The sequence below is a fragment of the Puma concolor genome, chromosome B1, assembly GCF_028749965.1.
Source record: "Puma concolor isolate L17-30 chromosome B1, mPumCon1.1.hap2, whole genome shotgun sequence".
Lineage (NCBI taxonomy): Eukaryota > Metazoa > Chordata > Mammalia > Carnivora > Felidae > Puma > Puma concolor.
In genome coordinates, this window is record NC_141670.1 from 165,260,646 (window position 1) to 165,283,216 (window position 22,571).

The following is a 22,571-nucleotide window of genomic DNA, read 5'->3' on the forward strand; positions in this document are numbered from 1 at the left end:
TGTAGAGGATAGCAAGGAGAGGAGCTAAGGGGCTGTTTGTAGAAGTAATCCAGGCAAGCAATTATGAAGGCGTGAATTAAAGTAGGGCAATAGGGCTGACAAGGACAGTAATAGCACCTACTTCACTGGGGCTCTTCTGATGAGTTAATGGGAAGGCACAATGGGTTTAATTATTGTTCCAAATCAAACAAACAAATCAATGCTCCTTGCATACCATGCAGAGCAAGATATAAAGTATTCGGATTAGAAAGCTTTAAGGGAAACATCTTAATTAGTCCATGCAACCTTGCCTTCTTTCAAGCACAGGTAAAATCACCTCCCTGCCTAAGACCGGATAGTGTGGAATACAGAGTAAATGGCCGAGGTAAGGAATACCACGGAACATGTCAGAGCCTGAGCGTGACCTGTTCCTATGGTGCCCCAGGTAAAGGGTTAGGACCATTCGGGCGCCTGAGCTCCAGCACCTGGAGCCCAGCGCTACTGTAGGCGTTTCCCCTCCTCCCTACCCACTCAGCTCAGAGGTGGGGCCATTGAAGGGGGCGGGCATTCCGGTCGAGGGGTGGAGTTGGGGCCAGAAAAGATGCCAATGGGACGCGAGCTTTCCCCTGGTTAGCCAATTGAACGCGCTCTGGGACCGCCTCCATCCGCTGATTGGCACGACGAACCTCCCAGTAGTCTTGTGTCTCGCGAGAGTCCCGGTTTTCGGCGGTGCTTTGTCAATTGGTCTGGCTCCTCCGACACTTGGAGCCTTTTGCCGGGTCGAGGCTGAGTGGGGGGGCTGTCTGGTGTCGTGGGTACGGCCAGGGACCTTGACGAGGCGCAGGCTGGGAGCTGCGTCTCCTCCCACCCTGGAGCCCGAGGCCCAGGTGAGGCGCGGCCCGGGCATTGGGTTCTCGGGCTGGACCTTTACCTGCCTTCTCCTTCGCAGGAGCGGAGATGGGCTGGCAGAGACGCTCTGCTGCCACTTGGCAGAAGGACCCCGTGGTATTAAAGCGAGACCCGATTAAGCCCTGCCAGGTACTGACTCACTCCACCTATGTGGAAGGGTGTGCAACCTTGAAAGGAACATTTGGATTAAAAATAGTGGGTGAACTTGTGGTTCTAATGCTAACGCCCTTTTTAGTTCATGGAGTACAGTACAGTATACTATGCTTCTAGGGTTTAACCGCCTTACTTAAGTGTCCCAGCCCGTTTTTAACACGTGCTTTTTCTGCTAATTTACAGAGTTCAAGTGGAGTCACACATTTTGAACTTCGTTTCTAATGCAGACACTTAAAGCAGCTCTATTCACCTCCCAAAAAGGTAATGCGGATTCCTCCAGTAAAGGAGCATATCAGTATTTATTGAATTCTTGTGCTTGTCAAAAACCACAACATTATCTGTGTTTTCACTGAAGGAAAAGCTCTGCCAAAAAAGCGGGGGGCCTGGGGAGATGGGGAGGCAAAGGAGGATTGGGAAGCAAATACTTAACCCTGTAGATACCGGAATTTTCACCCACCGGTGTGAAAGTTTGTAGAAAATAAGTGTTGGTGAGGATATGGAGGAACTGGAACCCTTGTGCATTGCTTGTGGGCATGCAAAATGGTGTAGTTGCTTTGAAAAAGTTGGATTATTTCTCAAAAAATGAAACACAGAGTTACCATATGATCCACTGAAAGCAGACACTCAGTTACTGGTACATCCATGTTCATAGTAACATTGTTTCCAATAGCCAAAGGGTAGAAACAACCCAAGTAAATGTAGAAAGGAATGGATAAACAAAATGTGGTATGTACATGCAATGGAGTATTTGTCAACCTTAAGGAGTCAGTAATACCTGCTACAACATAGGAGAACCTTGAAAACATGTTAAGTGCAATAAGCCAGACACAAAGACAAATACTGTATGATTCCACCCGATATGAGGAACTTAGTCAAATTCATAGAGACAAAAAGTGAAACAGAGTTTACCAGGGTCCAGGGAGAGGAGAGAATGGGGAGTTACTATTTAATAGGTACAGAATTTCTGTTTGGGATGATGGAAACGTCCTGGAAATGTGATGGTTGTACAACATTATGAATGTAAGTAACGCCTCTGAATTACACACTTAAAAATGGTTTATGGCCTGTATATTTCACCATACACACACACACACACACACACACACACACACACACACACACACACACACAGCAGAACTCATCAAATACAGTCTATATTTGCAACCAATCATTGGGTAACTTTAATTCCAGCATTTGGGTTGTACAAACATAATTTGTGAAACCTTTTCAAGTTTTGATTTGAGAACTAAATGAGAGAAATTCATGTTCAAAGCTTACAAGATGCTGTTTTTCAGTGTATGTGTGTTTGTTTTAAATTCTGAATACACTAGATAGTATGTGCAGGATGAATATAGGTTACGATGTTTAAATGTTAGAATTCCTAAACACTCAACTACATACATTGTATTATACACACTGGAGACAACCAAATCTATTCTCGTTATGTATTTGGAAATAAACTATTTTGATATCTTACATTTGACCTATCAATCAACATCATTAGAAAAACCATAATTTCAGGGCACCTGGGTGGCTCAGTTGGTTAAGCATCTGACTCTTGGTTTCAGCTCAGGTCATGATCCCATGGTCATGAGATCAAGCCCCACATCAGGCCCTGGGCTGAGTGTGGAGCCTGCTTAAGATCCTCTCTTTCCCTCTGCCCCTCTTCCCTGCTCATACTCAAAATAAATAAACTGAAAAAAATAAAGTGTTAAAAACAAACAAAAAAGCCCCATAATTTCAAACTAGCTCTTTCTTAACATACAGCCAGGACAAATGGCATCTTCCATACTGTTATTGGGATGGATTTTATCTTAGGGTTTTTTTTTTTGGGAGGTGGGGAGGCTAAATGCTCCCTGCGCATAGTTCATATATTTCAAATATCATTAGCCATTCGATAAGAAAATGCTGATTTATTTTCTCCCCTTTTGTATATGGGAAAATACAAGGTGTTCAAGCTGAGATGGTATATATACGATGCCGAAACCTTCATCAACTCCTCCAAAGATTGTTTGCACTCTTCTGTTTGGACTGTTTTTCCATGTGTGGCTTGTGAAATCACAGGAGGAGTGACTGTTGCCCAGGTACGTGTTTAGCTGGCACAGCAGTGCTTTCCAGGTTGCCCACTAACCTTGTGAGTACATGTGAATAGAATTATTCTTTTTTCCACCATCAAAATGAGTGACCATTATTTAGAGCAACGAATTCATGTTAAGTTTTGTGTAAAGTTAAATAAATCTGCAAGTGAGACACTTGAGATGTTAAAAGTAGTTTATGGTGAAGAAGTAATGTCGAGAGCAAGAGTTTTTGACTGGCACAAAAGGTTTAAAGAAGGCAGAGAGGATATCCATGGTGATGTGAAAAGTGGCTGTCCAGTTATCCACAGAACACAGGAAAACATTGAGAAAGTCAGAAATCGGGTTGGCTCAGATAGCTGAAAAGTGAAATGTAGACTAAGAAACAAACTCATGCTGAAAGAAAACTTGCACATGAGGGAAGATTCTAGGAGGATTATATCTCATTCTGTTGTGGTTCAGGACCCTGCCGAGGCCAAACGATAACAGAGCTGCACATGAACCTGACACTTGGGTATATATTCAGGGCACAATCCTACAGACAGTTTAGTTTCACTGGTCTTGGAGTAACTTGTATCTGAATCTCAAGTGAGCTGAGCTTTTTCAAACGTGTTCCGTTGGCTTTGTAGGTACATGATTTGAGCAGAGTCAAACCTGTGGAGTTGAGTGTGACAAAGGAGAGAGCGTGGAGCCTAGAGGTTTATTGGGAACCTGGCCCTCTGTTACTGCAGTACCTAAATTTCTACCTTGTCTTTTCAGGGTGAGCTCATTTGAATAATCAGTAGGTTACCTACAGTCTGGGCAGTTAAACTTTCAACAGGGAGCTGGACATCAGTGTTACTCTGTATGGAAATACTTCATGTTATTTTTTTAATGTTTATTTATTTTTGAGGGAGAGAGTGTGAGCAGGGCAAAGAGACAATGGGGGGACAGAGGATGCAAAGTGGGCTCTGCACTGACAGCAGTGAGCCCGATGCGGGACTTGAATTCACGAACCGTGAGATCATAATCTTAGCTGAAGTCGGATGCTCAACCAACTGAGCCTCCCAGGTGCCCCTCTATGGTACTGTTTCAACAATGATAAGAAAAGAATGGCCATCTTTAGGCAGAAATATTCAGACTTGTAATAATGGAATTTTTGTGGTGGGAGACTGAGGTCAGATGTTGGAAACTGGAATTCAAATCTGTCAGCAAGAATGAAACAGAAGAGGCTGTAGGAATAGTGGGCAGTTTTAGTAAAAATATACTCTTCCCTTCCACTCCCCCCACCCCCAAATCAGGACCTGATTTTGGTCAAAAGCCCACAAAACTTTCTATTCTTTATGTAATCTAAATTTTAGTTTCAAATGGATTCTTATATATAAATTGTTTGGGTCTGGAATTTGGTATGAAGGGTAGACAAATAGAGTTCAATTTTGTTCCTAACTTCTTTCACCAGGAGAACGAGATTCCATGCTTCGAGTTTTGAAAGGCATGACTGCAATTAGCAATGTGTGAATAACAACATACTCAATCTCTTCATCGACAACAAGGAACTGCATTCTGACCTTCACATTGTCTACGTGTGCTACTGAGTGTGGGGTCATATCCTAAGCTTCAGCTCTAATAAGCATTCATCAAAGGGAAGGTACGATCTTGGATATTCAGTTGGCCACAAATAGCTCTAAGTACATTATGGTCAAGTCAAATGGTAGCTTTGCTGAAACATTAATAGAAAAGCATTGGTAATTCATGTCAGAATGAGACACAAAATAATAGGTGAAAAATGATTTCATATAAAAGAAATTTTGATAAACCTAGAAAACAATTTCAGTTATTTTTGTCCATTAACATTAGCATTTTAGCTTAAAGAGCTACTTGAATCACATGTTGTTCCTTCCCATAAGAAGAGATTTTGAGTACAACAGGATGAATTTCTCATTGAGAAACTTGTTTTTGCCCCAATTTCCTTTCTAGTCTCCAGTAGGACACTGTCATCATTCAGTATTGGTATTGTAGCAACTTAGATGCACCAAATTGCAACATATAGGACTTAAGTCAGAGCCCCATGGCAGTGACTCTGAAAAGACTAGTTTTATTAGTTATACTATTAAGGGTTTTTTGTTGCTGTTTTAAAAGACTCCCAGAAATCCAAATTTACATTTTGTGGAACATGAGCCAAAACTAATTGAGGGTGTTATGGAAAAATGGTCTCATTTTAATGGTCTATATTACCTCTGGGACCCTGCTGGTCAAAGCTGTGTGGCCCACAAGGCAAAAATTAGAATGATGTTTTTCATATTGTCTTAATTTTTTATTACTTTGTTACAGCTTGATCTTTGGAGGTGCTTTGTACTGTGTAAATGAAATTTACTGAAAATGTACATAAATGACGTCCCAATAAACCATAAATTGATTTTTTAATATTAGTGTTGATCATCTGTGTTTTATGAGGCATTTGCTAATCCTCCATACTTTAGCCACCTGCTCATGTCTCTAATGGTTTTAATCTAAATAAAGTTTAACTTCATTGCCATACCTCAAATTTTTTAAAAATCGACTAATGGATAGGTAAGATCTAACCCCCCTGACCCGCAGACCCATAACCCATAATAAAAACACAGCGTAGGAGGCAATGTGGTGAGGTTCCAGCTCCAGCTAGACTTGTGATCTGAAGTATTAGTTACCAGAGGCTAGCTACTGCAACCGATTACAAGCTCGGTGGCTTAGAACAACAGAAGTTTATTCTGTCAGTTTTTGAGCCCCAGAAATCAAGTATATGCTCTGGGGAGGAGGGGGTCAGTTCCTTGAGTCTCCCAGTTTCTGGCGGCTGCCAGCCTTACCTAGTCTGAAGTTGTATCTACATCATCTTCAAGGCCAAAATCAAATCTTTTTTTTTTTAATTTTTTAAAAATATTTATTTTTGAGAGAGAGAGTGAGTAGGGAAGGGGCAGAGAGAGAGGGAGACACAGAATCCAAAGCAGGCTCCAGGCTCTGAGCTGTCAGCACAGAGCCGAGGTGGGGGTCAAACCCACAAACCGTGAGATCATGACCTGAGCCAGTCAGTTGCTTAACCAACTGAGCCACCCAGGCATCCCTAATCTCTTTCTACTTGTCTTCACACAGCCTCCTCCTTTGAGCATGGAATCTTCTGCCTCCCTCTTACAAAGGCATTTGTGATTAGACTTAGGGCTCACAGATTATCTAGGATAATCTTCCCATCTCCAGATTCCTAATCTAATCACATCTGCAAATCACCTTTTCCAAATACAGTAACGTTTACAGGTTTGAGATTAGGACTCGATTATCTTTGGGAGTCATTCTTCAGTCCACTATCCCATAGATTTTTCTCTTCTGTAAAACACCCTATAACCTCTAGAACAGTACTGCCAATGAAACTTTCTGTAGTGATGGATATGTTCTGTATCTGTTGCTAGTACAGTAGCTTCTAGCCACTTGTGACTACTGAGCATTTGAAATGTGGCTGACACAACCGAGGAGCCACATTTTTCATTTTATTCGGTTTTGATTTAAATTTAAATAGCCCCATGTGACTAATGGCTATCACACCGGACAGTGTCTATAGTTCTAAATCCTGGTCTCTGTGGCACCTTAAAAAAAAATGAGTTCCCTATTTTTCCGCACTGTTTCACTGCCTGGCTTAAGACTGCTTACATTTTTCACCCAACTACACACACACACCCACATCATCTCCTTCAGGTTTTTTATCATCAGCACTCCCTGGCCAGCCCTGTCTGAGCTTATAAATGTCCTCCAGTCAGTGCAAATACATGTACTTGCTATCCCCCCCTCCCACTTTTTCCCCTCTAGCAATTTTGGCCTTCTAACACATTTGTTGTGTAAATTAACTAAAAATCACAAGGCTAGGTTTTACAATGTAATAGGTAATATTAAAAAATGCAATTTAGATACAAAGCCTTCAACACTGTTATGAAATAAGCATTAAGAGGGATTCCAAGGTGGGGATGCCCGGGTGGCTCAGTGGGTTCAGCATCCAACTCTTGATTTCGGCCCAGGGCTGTGGGATCAAGCCCCGCGTGGAGATCCGAGCTAAGCATGGAAAGTGCTTGAGAATCTCTCCCCATCTGCCCCTCAAAAAAAAAAAAAAAAAAAAAATACTCCAAGGTGAATATTAATTATCTTTATTTAAAATTACTGGAAAATGAGGTATTTACAGACAATCAGGGCAGGTCAGAAGGAAGAACTAGCTGATACTAGGCTCTGTTCATCTTGCTACAGTTACATTTCTCCCCATACAAAACCTTCCCCCATCACTCCAGTCCAATACTTTCACGTTCTAACAATCTAGCACCGTCCTGCCCTTTAAATCCCCCCTTCATAGCCGTTCTGCTCATTCATCAAAACCACCTAACATGCTGACAGATGCTCCCTTTGTGCCAAATTGCAACTTCTGTAGGTTCAATGCAACTAAATACTATGAAGAGCTTATATTCTTAATACCTCTGTGCTCTCCCCTGACCAAACTGGCCTCATCTGTTTCAGCATTTCTACCGTTACACTACAACATGAAATGCCAAGAGGTCACATAGCCAGAAAGTTACATGAGGATCCGTGTTCAGGGCTACACATGTGACAGGAGCTTGAGTCAGTACCTAACCTGTGGTTGCTTCATCTGTAAAATGAGAGCACAGCGTCACCTTCACAAAGTTGTAAGAACTAAATGACAAGATGAGAAATCGAACACCTGCTGTGCTGCCCTCACTGCCAGGGCTGTCCTGCACTGGATACATGGTTGCTACAAGTGAAATAAGAATATCTGACCTCATTAGAGGCATGTGTATGTTGTAAACTGCAGAGCTGGGATAAATCAGTTAAAATACCAGCATTAGAGTATTCCAGCTTCCATGGCTTGTGCCTGTGGTTTTCAACCTACAAAAAAGAAAAATTTTCAAATGACCTTTTACATTTTAAACAGAAAGCAAATTTTGAGGTACATTCTTTTCAGTTTGTCTCAAAGGAGGCGCAGGAAAAGCCTTGTATGCACTGTTCCAATACCTGGGTTTTTCACCTTTAAAAATAAGCTGCCCTTGGGGCACCTGGGCGGCTCAGTTGGTTAAGCATGGGGGGTCAAGATTTTGGCTCAGATCATGATCTCACCATTTGTGAGCTTGAGCCCCACTTCCGGCTCTGCGCTGGCAGCGGAGAGCCTGTTTGGGATGTTCTCTCTCTCTCAAAATAATCGTCAATAAATAAATGAATAAATAAATAAATAAATAAAAGGCATCTCTGAAGGTATTGTCAAAACTAAGGTTAAGGTTAAATTTATCACTGTGCTATTATTAAACGTATAAAAATATCACAAAGGTGCTGAAACTTCAAGAAAAATTTCCTCTGGTTCCGCTGTGACTCCAGACAGGATCCAGAGAGGAGTTTTAGTCTCATCCCTGGGTTTTATGGAGACTTACTTTACCCTTCTGTGTTAGCCTCTTAAGGCACTGCGTCAACCTTAAAAGGGCACAGGAAAGGGCGGTCTGGGGTTTTACAGGCTTCTCTACGACCCCTGCTCTCCTCTGCAGACAACACCCCCTGAACCTCAGCGGTTTCCAGGGCCAAGTCGGAAAACCCACCGGAAGCAGTTGTCCTGCAGGGGGTGGGGGAGCCGGGAACTTACATGTCCTCTATCCGAAGGGGCAGCCAATTGGGGGGCCTTGGAACCAAGCACGTGGGAACCCCCGGTAGCCATTGGCCACGTGCTCCGGGCCGAGCGCCTCGCTCTTCCCTCCAGGACGGGGACATACCTGCGCCTGGAAGTCAGGCCGCTGCAGCCCCGCACACGTCGGAGACCGACTCCGCAGGCCCCGGGTCGGGCTCCCGCATTCGCAGGCGGGGGCCTGGCCCCGAAACCGCCGCAAAGCAGCCGCCACTGCGGCCGCGCCCTGGGGGAGCAAAGCGCAAGAATGTTAGGGCGCCCGGGCCTGCCCGCGGGGAAGCCTCCCGGCGGCTCCGCGCGGCGTCTGTGCCTCGCGCGGCCCCGGGACGGGCTGGACCGCCCGCCCCCCGGGCCGCCGAGGGCTGCTCTACCCCTCCGTTCTGGCCGCCGGGAGCAGCGGAGCTCCGGGCGGGCAAAGCTCGAGGGGACGCGGGGCGAGCGCAGCCCCACCCGGGCCCGGAGGCCTGGCACCCTCCCCCATGCCCACCGACACTTACGGCTCAGCTCCGCGGGATGAAGCCGACGACTCGCGTGCGGCACAGAGAACCCGGCGGTGGCGCGGCGACGAGGTCGGCGGCGCAGCGGGAGGCGGGCAGCCAATCCTCTCAAGTCTCCGGCCAGGGGGCGGGGCGGGCCCGGCGATTGGCGCCCGCGGTTCTCGGCCCGCCCCGGTCTTTCGGGCTCCTTCGGGCTCCTTCGGGCTCCTCCGGGCTCCTCCGGGCTCCTTCGGGCACCTCCGCGCTTCTCCGCGCTTCTCCGCGCTTCTCCGCGCTCCTCCGCGCTCTTCCGCGGGCGGAGGATGCGCTAGGCCTGCGGGAGCATCTTTCTCGGAAGCTCCGGAGCCCTAGCGCCTCCCCTTGGCCCTGAAGGACGTGGTTCTCGCAGGCGCTGTGCCTTCCTAGGGGCCCCTCCTAGGGAGAGTTCGTGGTTACTCTAGGGCTGTGCCAGGATCCAGATAACCTTTCGTACAACTACACCAGTCCAGTACGTGTCTTGAGTCTGTCTTGCTAATCTGGAAGCTTAAAGAGAAGCCGGACCTTGTCTCTTTGACCAGGCTCACCCAGCGGCTCCTCCTAAACCTGAAAGGACCACTGTTCCTTCATTCGTTAACCGCGTTCAAAGAGCGGACTTCAATCAGCAAGCGGTTGGGGAGCACCATAAACCTTCCCTAGGTGACAGACTCACACTTGACAAACAAGCGGAATAAAATCGGAGTATGTGCTAAAGTAACTTGTATTACAGTCCTGAGTTTACCATCCGTTGTCAAATTTAGTCCTCAAAATATCTTATCAGCCCCACATTTTAAGTGGATAAACAGACACACTGAGTAACTTTCCAAGGTGACAAATTAGCTAGTAAGTGGTGGATCGGGGATTTCAACTCAAAAAGTCTGGAAGTATAGCCCCTTAAAACACCACACTGCCTTTCCACAGGTGTGTAAGGTGGGGCGGGAAGGGAAACGTAGCATCTACATTTGATGGGCTGATCAAGATAGGCCATCTATGTGGTTCGGGTCCAAGAGGCACGAAGAACAGCTTGTGGAAGAACAGGAAAGCACTTGACCCGTTTAAGGAGCCCAGAATGTAAATGGAACTTGAGGATGTAGGAGCAGAGTGGTCTGAGATGAGGGTGGCTCCGGGCCAGACAAAGCTTGAGGCCCTGGTGGAAGGCATATGACATGCTAAGAACAATGGAAAGCTGTTCTAGCAGTTTTTAGGAGTGGAAATGATAGGATCTGATGGAGGGTGTGGTTTGAGAGTCAGTAAGTTGCTTTTGCCGAGAAGAAAAGGAGTAAATTTTATTAATACATCGTGGCAGCCAGCCGCTACTTTGCAGATATTCATAAGATCAATGTAAAATGGGTTAAAGTGGCAGAGGGAACACCAGTTTGCTCGTGCGTTTACCTTTCTTATCTCAGATTCTTCTAAACAAGTCTCTGGTTTCAAACCTGTTCTTGTTTTAGTCCTTTTGGATGTCCGAGAGGCATTAACCTTTCCTTCGATTATGTCAGTGAATGTGGACAAGTTGCATGGCAAGAATCTTGGGACAGAGAAAGAAAATCTCAATAAAGAGACTAATGTAGGATTCCAGTGGCGATCTAGTGGGGTTGGCAGTAGTTGTGCAGAATGTCTTCCTCCCCAACCAGGTGATAAAAACTGAAAGAGGTTATGAAATCATTACAGAGTGTTTAACTTGAACTCAGGGAGAAACCCACCTCAGTCCGAAGGCTTCACACAACTCTGGCCAAATGACAACTGCAGCTCATTGGAAAAGGCGAAACCATTCATTGTGTGTAGAGGAAAAATGGCTTCTCAACTATGAAAAAAATTACTTAATTAAAATTAACACAGAGATGATGGAGTGAAATTAACTCATTGTATAAATTCAGGGTAATCTGTATGTGGTATTACAAATGCTTCTAATTCGGTTTAAAGAAAATGGAACCAATTGGCTTTATTACCAGATCTGATTGAGAGAAATCTGTCCCATCTGAGAGAACTTAGCTTGATCCAGAGGACCAGGGATCCAGGTGGAAAGGCACAGGAGACCTGATGGGCTTCTGCTGTCTTCCTAGTTCCCCAAACTCCCTCCTCAACAAATAGGTCCATCTTCCCTAGACCACCCTGAAGTCCCTGCCCCTGAGCTCCAGGCTCCATTCTTGCCAGCCTGCCACAGCCTCACAAGCTATCCATTATTTTGGGGTTTTTCCCCTTCCTGTCTCTTCTCTCACTTCTGCTTGGCTCTTAGCTTCTCTATGTATATATACTCTCTCTCTCCCAACCTGAATAAACCTTCCCTCCATCAAATGTCCCCCAGTCCCCCAAACCACACTCTCCTCCCCTTCCTAAGAGACCTTCAGAAAGACCACACCAACACAGGTCTCTAGCCTTATTCAGCCTCAGCCTCATGCAGCCCTCAGGTCAGTATAGTCTGGCTTTCCTCTTCCCAATTTCCCTGACACTACTCTCCAAGGTCACCAGTGACCTCTCAGTGATCAAATCCAATGCTCCTTATCTCCTCTAGCTTCTCTGTGGCATTGGATATAGCCGACCATTCCTTCCTTGATTCCTTCTTCCCTCTGGTTTCCAAGTCTCCACTCTTCCCTGCTTTTCCTCCTACACCTTCCTCCTCCCTCTTTTGTCCTACCCTTTCCGGCGACATTCTCTCTCAACTCTCTTGCCTTTTCGCTGTTTGCTCTTGCTGACCCACCTCCCAGGAATGATAGTGATACAACTCATTAATTGAGTATCAGACACTTTATACATGCCATCTCTAATTCATAAGACAATTCTGCAAGGGAGATAATGAGAATATTATTAGTATCACTGAATGAGCTTATGAACCAGTCATAGTGTTTAGTCTTTTACATAAAAATATCATTATCATCACTTTAGAGATCATAAACTGAGACCAAGAAAGCTTGAGTGATTTTCCTAGACTGCACAACTTTGGCAGAGCTAGGATCCCCATGCCGGGCTCCCAGCCTGCCTGCTTCCCCCCCCCCCCACCCACCCCCACCCCATGGAGAGGTGATCCCTCAGCCAAGACTGCTTCCCCAGCTTCAGGTACCAAATACCCACAAGCCCTGCACACATCCTCATCCGGTGGACCCAGAGACACCACAGATCAGCTTGTCTCAAGCAGTTCATTCTCTTCTTCCAACGCCACACTTTTGCATCCTCTTGATGAATAACACTTCCTTAGCCCCCGCGGTCCAGGATTCAGCCCAGATGACTTCCTCTTTCTGCCTCCTCTCCAATTCTCAGCACCCTGCTTCCTCACCTCCTTTCATTCGGTCAGTTCTCTCTATAGATCATCCCTTGAGTCTCCCGTCTTGTACCCACTCCCTGTTAAACTTTAGTTCTAGCTTACATCATCTGCTTTCTGGCCCACTGCGGCAGCCTCCATTCAGCCTCCCTCCCTCCGGTCTTCCCTCCCCCAGTATAACCCCCACACTGCTATCATCTCCATTGGAAATCCTTAAATGGCTCCACACTGCCACCAGGATCAAGACCAATGCCCTGTCTATCTTTCTACCTCCCCCCATCCCACACACCTGTTACGATCCAGCCATACTGAACTATCTGTGTTTCCCTGAATGTTCTGTCCAGCACTGCTCCATGCAACTCTCTGTGATAATGGAAATGATCTATAACTGTGCTGTCCATTATGGCCGCCACAAGTGGCTAGTCAGTCCTTGAAATGTGACCAGTACAACAAAGGAATGATTTTAAATTTTTATTTACTTTTAACTAATTTATTTTTAAATGTTTTTGATTATGTTTCAAGAGAGACAAAGCATGCAACTGTGTGAGCGGGCCAGGCGCAGAGAGAGGCGGTCAGAGGATGTGAATCAGGCTCTGCACTGTCAGCAGAGAGCCCAGTGCGGGCCTTGAACTCACAAACCATGAGATCGTGACCTGGGCCAAAGTCAGATGCTTAACGGACCACCCAGGCGCCCCTACTTTTAACTAATTTGAATTTTTTTTAACGTTTATTTATTTTTGAGAGACAGAGACAGAGAGCCCGTGGGGGAGGGACAGAGAGAGAGGGAGACAGAATCTGAAGGCTTCAGGCTGTCAGCACAGAGCCCAATGCAAGGCTGGAGCCCACGAACCTTGAGATCGTGACCTGAGCTGAAGTCGGATGCTTAACCGACTGAGCCACCCAGGAGCCCCTAATTTAAATTTAAATAGTCACGTGTGACTGGTAGATACCATATTGCATAGCACAGCAATTTATATCTCAAAGATGTCCAGCAGCATGGACATCACCTGAAATCTTGTCAGCAGTAAAGGCTCTCAAAAACAAACAAACAAACAAAAAAGAGGATCTCAGGCTTGATCCCTCATCTGCCGATTCATAATCTGCATTTCAACCAATGTAATTTATATGCACGTTGAAGTTTCAGGAAGCACTGCTCTAACAGCTCTTGCTTCCTTGCCTTTGCACATGCCGTTTTGTCTGGACTGCCCATCACATCTCCTCCTTTGTTCCTTAATTCCTATTTGTCCCTCAAGACTCATCATCTGCAAGCACAACCTATTCTTAGTATGGTTATCTGGAGGACAGAGAGTGGTGGGGAGGAGTGAGAAGGAAAGAGAAAATGTCTATGATAAAACTACATGTGTCTTGTAAACCCAAGTATCTATGTATCTGTATCTATGCTCATATATACACATATTATATATAGTCCGTGTGTCTACATGAAAAGATGGTTACTGTTGGTAGTGTTTCTCTCAAGATGGTGGGATTTCACGTAATTTTTTTCTTTCAAATATTTCTGAGGTGTCATTCAAATTCTTTACAATGAGTATATATTATTTGTAATCAGAAAATAGAATAATAATCATGGGGTGCCTGGGTGGCTCAGTCGGTTGAGCATCTGACTCTTGGTTTTGGCTCAGGTCGTGATCTCATGGTTCTTGAGTCCGAGTCCTGGGCTCTGTGCTGGCAGAGTGAAGCCTGCTTGGGATTCTCTCTCTCTCTCTCTCTCTCTCTCTCTCTCTCTCTCTCTCTCTCTTTCTGCCCCTCCCCCACTCGTTCTCCCTCTCTCTCTCTCTCTCCTTCTCTCTCAAAAATAAATATTAAAAAATTGTTTAAAAATAAAATAATAATCATTTTCATTACAGAAAATAAAAGAAAGCCTATTTTGCCCTTCTGTAGATACCTGTATGAACGTGATATCAGAATACAGTACTGTGGAACCTTGAACGATGTGGGGGTTAGACGCACTGACCCCAGCATGGTCAAAAATCTGCATATAACTTTTGACTCTTCCAAAACTTAACTACTAATAGCCTACTGTTGACTGGAAGTCTTACGGATCACATAGTCAATTAACACAATCCTGTATACTATAGGTTTAAATATACTGTATTCTTAAAATAAAGCTAGAGAAAAATGTTACTAAGAAAATCATAAGGAAGAGAAATACGTTAACAGTATCACACTGTATTTATTTCAAAAGTCCACACAGAGGCAGCCCTGGGCAGGCCAAACCTGTGTTGGTGAAGGGACACCTGTATAGTGCTTTTCAAAAGGACAGCTGACACCTTCCACAGTTAGAGACGCTCATTTGATTAATGGCTGGGAGCAGCAGGGCAACCGCTCACTGAAATCAGATGAAGAAAACATCATGGTCTCCCTTGCGACGCATTTGCTGTTCTCTCTCATGTCTACCCTTGTGCCCCAATAGACATGATCCTAACAGGGTAGAGACAATCACTGCATCCCCTGCCTGGGTTCCTCTCTATGGCTGCAGCCTCAAAGCGGGGTCAAGTGTCCCGAGAGGGTCACCTAGACTCATTACAGGTATCTGCGGAGGCATTTGGGCACCTTGGGTGGCATCTTAGCTGGCCCGAAGCATCATGGATTTGCTCTACTAAGAACCGGTGTTTTTGTATATTGCATTCCATTCTTTTCTAAGTTTTGGCGATGTTTTCTTCACTGGAAACAGTGTGACAGTTACCTATAGAGGTTATTTTAAATTCGTGGCAAAATGTGTTTGCTGAGCGGTGGGAGGCAATTTCTGCAAGGCTTAGTGGGATCAGCTGTGGAAATCAATGGGGTCCAGTTATAGAGTAGGGCCACAAAAAGCCATCAGCGCAAACAGAGGAGGCAACATAGCCTGGGGCCAAAACATTCTGCACAGCAATTAATCTGCAAAGTCAGAGAATATTGTGAAATTTGATTAAGCAGCAAGATGAAGGTGGCATTTTTTAGACTAGAGAGCTACCTATTTAGGGTATGATGCAAACATTCATTCAATTCTAAAGACAGATTAGAAGAAAATTTATAGTCTTTATTTTGGAGCAAAGGTGTCTCATCTAAGTGAATGACACCATTTAAAGTCAGCCTTTTTAACGTGTACGATCATATTTATAAGTCTATACCCATTTATCAATTTCCCTGCTGTCAGCACCCATCTGGCCATATCGTGGTGGCTCCAGAGATATAATATGACTTGGGTACCAGATGGAGCCAGACTTTAGGAGGCCTGACAATGAGACAATTTCAGTGGTCCTTCTCATGGAAAAGAAGGCAAAAACACCTTACTCTTATGCATTGAACAAAAATACTCAAACATGTGAACACATTGTAGGGCCCCTCCCAAGCCTGGAACCTAAACTTTAGCAGCTTCATTCTAAACCGGCCTGTGTTGCTCGGACGCGTGAGAAAAGGTAAGCTTTGGCTCTCCTTCAACAACATCCCTAGCACGGCACAGCTAGGGAGAAAATTCTGTGTTCGTACCGCAAGGCCTTCTTGCTGAATCATCAGAATAATGGCCAGCTTTTATTACACACTTATTATTATGTGTCGGGCACTGTTCTAGGTTTTTGACACATGTTGTCTCCTTGAATCCTCACGCTAACACTGAGAAATAGGTAATGTGATGGTTTCATTTTATACATGTAGAAACTGCGACCCAGACAGGTGATCACTTGCCCCAGAAGATGAACCAACTGTGCGTTGAAACGCAAGTAGAGGCGGGAACTGGTTTCTAGCTTTGGAATTCCTGCTGCAGCGCTCTCTCTGCCTGACTCCAGAACTGGTGGGAGAGAGCACACTGGGTCACCACGCTGAGATTGACCACGTGACCCTGGCTCTAGGAAGAATTTGGTAAGAACGGGCAGGTCTCCAAGTGACCAGAAAGGTCACTAGAAGGTGGACCCAGTTACCGGAACTGGGCAGAAGGTCTCAGCCAAGTTTGGAGGGCAGGTGTGGAGAAGCTTGGTTTTGAGCTCCAGGAATCTCTCCTGCACAAAATGAGATTGGTTTTAGAGACTCCGAAAAGATGAGCGAACCTGCATAAAGGTTCCCTGACAGCCACAACCTCAAGCATAAAAATGGTCAACTGCCTATACTCTCTGAACAGCCACCAAGCCCTCTGGATAAAAAAGCTGCTCGGAATGACTGGGGAACAGTCTGACACTGCTTTTCTCCGCCGTTTGGGATGGAACATACCTCACACGCTCGTCTTGCACGTGCGTGCACACACACACACACACACACACACACACACACACACACAATTACTCTCAGACCATCTCTGTAAGGCATGCTTTTGGTTTCCCAAACCAAAGGAAAAGTAGGAAAGTCCTAATAATATATCGAAAGCCCTCTGAGTCTTGCTCTCTCTCCATTCTTTTTTTTTTTTATGCTTATTTATTTTTGAGAGAGAGAGAGGGAGAGGGACAGAGTGAGTGAGGGAGGGGCAGAGAGAGAGACACACACACAGAATCTTGAAGCAGGCTCCAGGCTCTGAGCTGTCAGCACAGAGTCTGACGTGAGGCTCAAACTCAGGAACCTCGAGATCACAACCTGAGCCAAAGTCAGATGCTTAACCAACTGCGCCACCCAGATGCCCCTACATTCATGACATTTGTGGTAAACCCCAGCTCTGTTCACAGGTGATAAATGTCAGAAGGGAGCCAGACATTCATATATAAAGGAAGAAGGCAGTAGTACAAGTTAAAAAGTGAAATGGTGTTAACCAAGTACTTGAAAACAACTTGTAGTTATTTGTAATATTTTTTGTATTTGTTTTTGTATTTGCTTATTTGTAATTTATTCTTTCTTTCTTTCTTGTTTATACCCCTATGTTAGTCCAAAGAGGACTTGGCTGTAGTTTACAAGAATACATTGCAATGAGATTTAAAAAGGAAAAAAAAAAGTGAGGAAATTGGAGTGCGGGGTCTAGCACACAAAATATACCCATGAGGCTCTGTACACTTTGCTGGAGGAAGGCCAAAAATTTTGCTCTGCACTGCCTGGCAGTTGATGCAAAAATCAGAAAATAGAAACCATTCACTCAAGAGAAACACAAATATTCCTGAAACAATTTCCTCCACGGCTCTTCATAAAGAGGGCACTGGAACCAGCCTCCTCAGTATCAATAACCTGAAAAGAATGTTTATGATCTCTCAAACTTACACATGTCCAAGATTTTTGGCGTCCAGGTAGAGTATTTCCTAGTCGATGTTTTTTTCCAAAGCCTAATTAACACGTGGCAAGAGGGTTATCAGTCAGGCCAGATGACATTGGAGAAGAATCTGGGATTTTGATTACGAAGCACATAGGCCACCCTCCCCTAGCACACTGAAATCAGGGGCTGAAGACACATGGTATGCTCCCATACGAAAGATATGATAATCTGGGTGAATTCCCTGGTCAAAAGCCAGCCTTAAGTTATATATATATACATATATAATTTTATATAATATTAAGTTATATATGCGTGTGTGTGTGTATACAGTGGCAGGCAGATCTTTGAGGCACGTAAATGTCTCTAGTAAGATTGTAAGAGTAAAATTCAGTTCTGAAGCAATCGATCACCACAGGAAGTCTTACACAATAAAATGTGGAGCCCAACCAATTAGACACAAATTGATTTTCATGTGAAATTAACTCTTTGCTTAAAGTATCAACTGAATAGTTAACAATAATTTCATCCTCTTAGAACTTCAAGAGGCTTGGGAGGAATGTGAATATAGGTGTTTTCTTTTTTAAAATGACCAGAGAACTTTGAGCCCAGTGCCTTTCTATTTTGTCCATTCATTTCTCTGAATTCAAGGAGGTATTCAAATTCTCCCTTTGGCCTTTCCTTGCTGGAAAGTTCAAAACTAAAGACCTACCTCTAATATTTTCCCTTTAATCTCATCCTGACACTGTAGTGTGTAATCCTACAACTGAAAGTTTTGGAATCAAAAAAAGTGAAGATAATCAAGAAACCCCAAGTTCCTTTATTCTTAACTTTTTATCGTGAAAATATCCAGGGGTGCCTGGGTGGCTCAGTCAGTTGAGCGTCCCACTTTGGCTCAGGTCATGATCTCACAGCCCGTGGGTTTGAGCCCCGAGACGGGTTCTGTGCTGACAGCTTGGAGCCGGAGCCTGTTTCAGATTCTGTGTCTCCTTCTCCCTCTGCCCCTGCCCACCCCCCTTGTGTGCTCTCTCTCTCTCAAAAATAAATAAACATTAAAAAAAAAAAAAGAAAATATCCAACTATGCACAAAAATAAAATTCAACACACCCCTGTGTATTTATTTTTCAGCCAACAACTATCAACTAAAACCATTCATTTTTCAGGCTAATTTGCGAGATTATTTTAAAGAAAACCCAGATACCATGTTATTTCACCCCTAACTATTTCAGTATTCATCTCAAAAGAAAAGACATAATCATACCTAACAATACCAGTATGATTGCTAAGAAAATAAACAATAATTCCAAACTATATTCAACTTTCCCCATTGCCTAAAATTGTCTATTTTACAATTTGTTTGGATCAAGATCCAAACAAGGTCCACTCACTGTATTTGGTTATATTTCGTTTCTTTTAAGCCTCCTTTAGTCAAGAAAAAAAATGCCCTTTTTTTCCACAACACCTTTGTCAAATAACAAAATCAAGACAATTTATTTTTTTTCTAATTTTGTTTTAACATTTATTCATTTTTGAAAGGCAGAGAGAGACAGAGTGCAAATGGGGGAGGGGCAGAGAGAGAGGGAGACACAGAAATAGAAGCAGGCTCCAGGCTCCGAGCTGTCAGCACAGAGCCCGATGCAGGGCTTAAACTCACGGACTGTGAGATCATGACCTGAGCCAAAGTCGGCCGCTCAACCAACAGAGCCACCCAGGTGCCCCAAAATCAAAACAATTTAGTAACAAGTTTGATGTCCTTTGTTCAAGGGAACACAGTCCATGGTTTGGGGGAGTACAAGAGTGGGGCACTCTTCCTGAAGGATTTTGGGCAAAAGTGAGTTTTATAGAGCCTTAGAAGGGGCAACAGAAACAGGGCATGAGTGGCTAGGAAGTCAGAGATTTTAAATAAGACTAGCAGGTCCTATTTGGTAGGATAAGGTAAGCTCACTGAGCCCGAGTTGGAGGGTGATGACTAGAGTGGCCGTTTAGGTTAGGTTTCTTTGACAGGTGTTTCCTGTAAGTGCAGGCTGACCTAGGTTTTGATTCATGAGGAGGGCCAGGCTCATGGGTGGCTTCCGTTCTGTGGGTCCTGATATAGGAACCAACGTGATCAACTTCAGCTTTTCTATCGAACGGTTTTTGAGACATAACTCAGATACAATAAAATTTATCCCTTTAAGGTGCACAATTCAGTGGGTTTTGGTATATTCATAGACGTGGGCAATCATCAGCATTATTTGATTCCAGGACATTTTTAGCACTCCAAAAAAGAGACTGATCCATTAGCAGCCACTGCCCACTCTCCCTCCCCGTATCTTCTGGCGACCACTAATCTACTTTCTGTCTCTATGGATCTGTGTCGGACATCTCATATAAATGGAATTACACAACCTGTGGTCTTTGGTGTCTAGCTTTTTTTACTTAGCCTGATGTTTTCAAGGCCCAACAGACAAGAGTACCGCTAGGCAGTGCTGGACTCCTTCATCCCTACTGATGGCTGCGTTGATTGGATATATGGCATTTTAAAATGTATTTACCATGTTGTATGGAAACCAATTTGACAATACATTTCATATATTAAAAAAATAATAAATAAATAAATAAATAAATAAATAAATAAATATAAATAAATAAATAAATAAAAGGTATTTACCAGCCGGTAGCTACGCCTTTGGCTTTTTCTAGAAACCAGGCCAGTTGTCTCGCAGAGTGTTCGGCCTGCTGGCTGACTGCCTCCTCTTGATACCGGTTCACTTGTTTCTCTACCCTCTGTTCTTCTCATAAACTTGAAGAGCCACCTCCATTCTGGAAAGTCTCGTTGTCAAATTGTGTGTGGAAGAACCAACCACCGGGCACTCTTGCTTTAAGGAGCAGAAATCTAGGCCCCAGCAGCAGCAGAAAGTCTCACTTAGTAGACTTGAGAGGGGGCCCAGATTCTGCAGTTTTGAACACACTGGTTGATCCCGATGAGGGTATTACCAGAACACATTCTGCGAAACTCTGCTCATGCCCTTAGAACTTGGCTTTAATGGCACTAGATGCCATAAAAGCCACCGGTAGGTCATTGGCTGAGATTTTTAAAAAAACAAAGTTGGAGGTATTATGGGATTGCTCAAAAGAGCCTAGGTTAGGGGCGCCTGGGTGGCGCAGTCGGTTAAGCGTCCGACTTCAGCCAGGTCACGATCTCGCGGTCCGTGAGTTCGAGCCCCGCGTCAGGCTCTGGGCTGATGGCTCAGAGCCTGGAGCCTGTTTCCGATTCTGTGTCTCCCTCTCTCTCTGCCCCTCCCCCGTTCATGCTCTGTCTCTCTCTGTCCCAAAAATAAATAAACGTTGAAAAAAAAAAAAAAAAGAGCCTAGGTTAACATCCTAGCTGATGTCTGGTGGCTTGGAGATAGGCATTTGAAGGAATCCTGGCCAAGAGAATTGTGCTGTGGGTGTTAATTAGCCGCCCCGAGTGAGCGAAGCTGCCAAATGTGGCTGTAAAGGCAATGAGTGCCAGAGAGCCTTTCAGAATTAAAGGACTGCACGCATCTTTACAGTATTGAGCTCAAAATTTACAAGTGTGCCCAGATAATTAGAGTACTTTTTGGTTCAGGGATTTTTAATTCTTAATCTGAAGCTATCGTCTTTTTGGTGACCAAGAGGAAAGTCCGTTGTGTATATTCTAAGGCGGCTCTCCGTGTGCTCTAGAAAAAGAGCTACAACAAAGCACGGACACTTTTGCTTCGCTCTTTTCATTATCTAGTGCATTTTACACCCAAAACTCCTGAGTGAGAAGAGTTGTTTTCCCTTAACTTAATGATGAGTTTTCTTTCACTTAACAGATGAGTGATGCTTTTAAAGGTCTTTTAATGGTTCTCTAGCAGTCAAAGCAGCAAATGAACTTCCATTTATGCTCTTCGTCTCATCAAGCTATCACAGAAGAGGGTAATGTGGCCGAGGAAACACCGCTGTGCTTTTCTGGGTCGTGAGAGGGGGAAAAAAATGGACTTCTGGATATGAAAACTGAGTTTTGACTTTCAAATGCCCTTCTAGGAGCGTTTACAGGGGAGTTATCCTTAGAAAGGAATGTTAATTCCTAAATAATAATCACCCCTGCTTCTTGACTTAGTAGCCTGACTTATAGGGGGTGAGTGCCGACAGCAAAAGTATGTGTTTTTTTTAACGTTTATTCATTTTTTTGAGAGATAGAGACAGAGCATGAGCGGGGAAGGGGCAGAGAGAGAGAGGGAGACACAGAATCCGAAGCAGACTCCAGGCTCTGAGCTGTCAGCACAGAGCCCAACGTGGGGCTTGAACCCACCAACCACGAGATCATGACCCGAGCTGAAGTTCTGTGTTTAGCTGACTGAGCCACCCAGGCATCCCAGCAAAAGTATGTTTTTAAAAAACTTTTTATGGTGGAAAATTTCAAGTATTCCCAATAAGGAGAATATTGTAAAGCTTCACATACCCAGCATCAGGCTTCCGCAATTAGCCATGTTTTGCCAATCTCGTTTCAGCCACCCAAGGATTTAGCTTTGCTCAAGCATTTTCAGGAAAATCCCACACATTGTGTCATTTCACTTGTAAGAACTTTAGTATGCACTTCTAATCTATAAAAACTTTCTTTTTTTTTTTTTTTTTTTTTGAGGGAGAGAGAGACCGAGTGTGAACAGGAGAGGGTCAGAGAGAGAGGGAGACACAGAATATGAAGCAGGTTTCAGGCTCTGAGCTGTCAGCACAGAGCCCGACGCGGGCCTCAAACTCACGAACCATGAGATCATGACCTGAGCCGAAGTTAGATGCTCCACCGACTGAGCCACCCAGGCGCCCCTTGATAAAAAAATTCTTGAATGTAATTATATGTTACTTCCACACC

General features: G+C 44.3%; 1 protein-coding gene, 1 long non-coding RNA gene and 1 other non-coding gene across 5 annotated transcripts; 1 reads left to right on the top strand and 2 right to left on the bottom strand.

The window, feature by feature from the left end:
- The first annotated feature begins 668 nt into the window (after nt 1–668).
- LOC147582001 (uncharacterized) lies at nt 669–5,519 on the top strand. Of its 3 annotated transcripts, none has more exons than XR_015250460.1 (5): nt 669–794; nt 929–1,017; nt 1,225–1,302; nt 2,991–3,125; nt 4,555–5,519. It is a non-coding gene; the product is annotated as an uncharacterized LOC147582001 (long non-coding RNA). The 3 variants fall into 3 exon arrangements; XR_015250459.1 differs by adding an exon at nt 3,746–3,876 and having other exon boundaries at nt 677–1,017; XR_015250458.1 differs by having other exon boundaries at nt 681–1,017.
- Nucleotides 5,520–7,242: 1,723 nt separating this feature from the next.
- On the bottom strand, nt 7,243–12,696 carry LOC147582002 (uncharacterized). Its single transcript, XM_086702979.1, has 3 exons — nt 12,661–12,696; nt 8,749–9,591; nt 7,243–8,006 (listed from the first exon to the last, which is right to left on the bottom strand). Exons 1-3 carry the CDS (start codon nt 12,694–12,696, stop codon nt 7,836–7,838), a joined length of 1,050 nt encoding a protein of 349 aa, XP_086559105.1. The 3' UTR covers nt 7,243–7,835.
- On the bottom strand, nt 8,476–8,595 carry LOC112859200 (small nucleolar RNA SNORA26). Its single transcript, XR_003223499.1, has one exon. It is a non-coding gene; the product is annotated as a small nucleolar RNA SNORA26 (small nucleolar RNA).
- Nucleotides 12,697–22,571: the final 9,875 nt, after the last annotated feature.

Bases quoted from the DNA above. Each gene is read 5' to 3' on its own strand.
- LOC147582002 (XM_086702979.1), bottom strand. From the start codon at position 12,696: ATGGAGGCTGCCGCAGTGGGCCAGAAAGCAGATGAT. The intron at 9,592-12,660 runs GTAAGCTAGAAC...CCGCAGGCCTAG, and splicing joins TGGGCCAGAAAGCAGATGAT to CGCATCCTCCGCCCGCGGAA. The intron at 8,007-8,748 runs GTAAGTTCCCGG...TCTTTTTTGTAG, and splicing joins CCCCTTCGGATAGAGGACAT to GTTGAAAACCACAGGCACAA.